We start from the raw sequence: 3,264 nt of genomic DNA, 5'->3' as shown, positions 1-3,264 counted from the left end.
GGCGCAGCCGCTCTCCGCCGGCAATGCATCACACCGGGGTGGGTGTGACCGCGGACCCCTGCATGGCACAATCCTGCGCGGCACACGCTCGGAGCCGGACGGCGCGGGGAGGAGGGGAGGGAAAGCGGGGCACGGCGAGCTGGCGGAGGCTGGGGGACGCAGGAGGAGGTGGGGGCTGCCAGACAAAGGCAGGATCGGGGGGGGCGGGGGCCCCCACCCAACGCCAGCACGCTTTCCCACTGCCCTAGATTCCGGCCGGCTGCTCTGCGGCGCGGTTCACTCGGTCAGCGCGGCATCCAGCAGCCGGATCGGATGCGCGGAGCGTGCGTGTCTCCCTAGAAAATTCCCTTTGTCTCTCTCTCCCAGACCCATTTTCTCCTCCCACCTCCAGTTCAAACCGCACAAAGTCGATCCCGTTCTGCACTTTTCCCTGGTGTAAATTCAGATGGATTCTCATTAACACTTTATAACAAATCCGACACCGACTGCAATTTCTCCTCTCCCTTTAAGGCCGATCTCAAGCTGCCAGAGCGGCGGACGGAGGTTGATTTTCGGGCCCCACCAGCCCGGGTGGCTTTAGCTCCAAGATTTACGCGAAGCAAGCAGACAACAGGATCTGCCCCCCTCGCTGCTTCTCGGATGCTGTACATCCACCTCCACATGGTGGGTGGGGGAGCTGCAATCACCAGACTTCCTCAATGAAAAAGGCTTCCTTGGACTATTTTTAAATGCTGAAAGCGTTAGAGCATGTTTGGAGCTACACAAAGAGCCCGATCACCTGGGGTTAGTGGGGCCTCTTGTTATTTGACTTCACCTTGCCAAGAAAGAGCAATTTACGTTAAGCTCCTCTCTCACATAATCTCATTCCTGTTGACAACAGGCTAGTTAGAGCGGGCTGGGAGATGCTTCATCAAAGGGTGTCTCTGGGTACAGGTGACAATGGATGCTACCACTGACGATGGGAGCAAAAAGACTCTTCCAGGGAAGGGACCTGCTGGGAGCGGACGGCTCGTGCCGTTGTGCTCCACGCAGCAGGAAGCCAAACTGACCCGCTACCTTCTCCCCGCGCCTGCACACACCGGGCACACAAAGAACCGTGCCCGTGGCTACCTAACTACAAGATCCAGCCTTAAGAGTCCAGCAGCCTCCTCCCTGGCTCCACGGACGGCAGCCCAGTTTGGCAGCGGGAGCAGATTTCACACCGGCAGAAAAGTCAGATGCGCATCTTCATCAGGCTGACCTACGCCTGCCTCAGGTGACTTCTCAGGAAGAACGTGGACATCGTGGTGGCTGAGGATTTCTGTCCCTTTTTAAGTTCACGGTCTGAACGGCCAAAGCACAACACCTTTAGACACCTTCCCAGCATCTCTCCCATCTCAACCCACACCCTTGGCTCGCAAGAACCTTCTCCTTTGCAATGCTCTTGGTGTCCCACCATCTCCTCAAGAACCACCTGCAAACCACTTCAAGTGCTTTGTCTTTACACCCTGGCAAATTTTACGTGCGTAGCCCTGAGAACACGCGCAGTCCCACAGAGGGTGTTGCAGGGAAGATGCCCAGCACAGGAGTCAGCAGGCAAAATACAAGAGCCACCAAGCGCCCCAGTGTACCACGCAGGTCCAGACCGGCTCCAGAAGAACCAGGGAGCACCGTGCACGCCACGCCACGTGCCAGGAGGTTCAGCCACCCAAGCTCAGCACGGCTGGAGTTTGCACACCAAAGGAAGGGGGGAACGATCTGCAGGAGCCGCGAGACAGGCAGAGACATCCCTGCTCCTCACCCAGTTGCTACAGGAGATCACGCATGGAGGTCACGGCTCCACTCCCAGCCAGGGAAGGGAAGTCATTGCCAACCATGGCCAGGGGCAGAGCGGAAGAGGTCATAAACACCAGTCAAAGGGATTTTTAGGACTTTATCGCCTCATTCCGGGGCTTGGAGCAACCTGGTCTAGTGGGAGGTGTCCCTGCTCACGGCAGGGGGGTTGGAACTGGATGATCTTTAGGGTCCCTTCCAACCCAATCCCTTCTATGATTCCACGATCCTTCCTTTTCCAGTTTCCTCTCCTGCAATTTGCAAAGCAGTCCTTGGCACATCCCACCAGTCACCCCGCTCTCCACCACAGACCCTGGGGCATCCTGATGGAGGAGCAGCTCTCAGCACCCGTCCAGCCAATTCCCGCAAAGTCCTCCTTTACGCAGCTCACAATCTCGTCCTGGCGAGTCCCCCATCCTGCCCGGCTAGCGGTCGCGCCACTAAAGAAGCGCCGCTCGAATTCAGCGCACAAACCGGCACCAGCGCAAACTCGAGCAAGGTTTCCAGCACGCGATTGGCTCCATCCGCCGGGGCACGGTAACAGTTCCCGGGGAACGCAGGGAGCCGCCAAGCACAGGTTTCGCTCCTGCAGCATCTTTCCTTCCAAGTGGAGCCGCCCCCTCCGCCACAATTAAACCTCTTCGCAAATCACACTTACAAACGGTCCTATAAAAATATATGGGGATTGAACCTTATTTATACTCAAGTACCTTTACGCTCTTCTGGCAAAGTAAAGGGCAGCATCTTTGGGCAGGTGGAAATCCCACCGCCAGACGCCCGTAGAAGGGCCCCCGTGCCCACATCCAGGCCTCTTACACGCGTACGTGTCGGAAAGGTACACTTTCAAAGATGGTAGATAGTATTTTCAAACCATACGAAGGACCAGTGCGGTTTGTCAGATCAGAAAACACTAAGTTAAAGAAAAAGCTGAAGCCTGATACCGATTAAAGCCCTGAAATAATTTCTATTTCACTATTACTTCTTTTTTCGCTCTCTTTCCCAAGACGTTCATCACCCTCTTCACGAGTACCCATAAAACCCTCATTTCCTTCAGAAACCATCAGCCCCACGAGCGGTATTACCAAGGGGGTGACAATCTGCAGTTTCTGGGTACCCTGGGGGAATCCTGCTCAGGCATCCACGAACGCGCAGAATTCGGCCCCCTGGGGTGCCCCGCGCCCAGCGCCGGCTTCATAATCCAGCTTTCCACCCAAAAAAAAGCCCCAGGAGACATTCCTATAGGCCTTTAAAAATCAGAAAGTGTGGGCCCCAATCTCTGCCGGAGCAAAGAGTTTGGGCTTCTTTGCTGAGAAGCAGCGAAGGATTCCACCAGCGCAGGATCCGGCACACCCGCCTCTAGAAGGGGGCACAGCTCGCACCACCGCCTGACCCGCGAACCGACCGAGCGCCGCCGAGTCCGCCTCGCCGCGGCTCCGGCCCGCCGACATTTCC

At 56.7% G+C, this 3,264-nt stretch overlaps 1 protein-coding gene across 1 annotated transcript in view; it reads right to left on the bottom strand.

Moving 5' to 3' along the window:
* MEX3A (mex-3 RNA binding family member A) overlaps window positions 1-3,260 on the bottom strand; it is a 10,625-nt gene extending 7,365 nt beyond the window's left edge. The window contains 1 exon segment of the mRNA XM_009890588.1: window positions 3,203-3,260. Within this exon segment, the coding sequence (XP_009888890.1) occupies window positions 3,203-3,260 (58 nt within the window).
* Between the last annotated feature and the right edge of the window lie 4 nt (window positions 3,261-3,264).

Source organism: Charadrius vociferus, unplaced genomic scaffold, assembly GCF_000708025.1.
Source record: "Charadrius vociferus isolate BGI_N301 unplaced genomic scaffold, ASM70802v2 scaffold1158, whole genome shotgun sequence".
Lineage (NCBI taxonomy): Eukaryota > Metazoa > Chordata > Aves > Charadriiformes > Charadriidae > Charadrius > Charadrius vociferus.
This window is presented reverse-complemented; position numbering and strand designations above follow the sequence as displayed.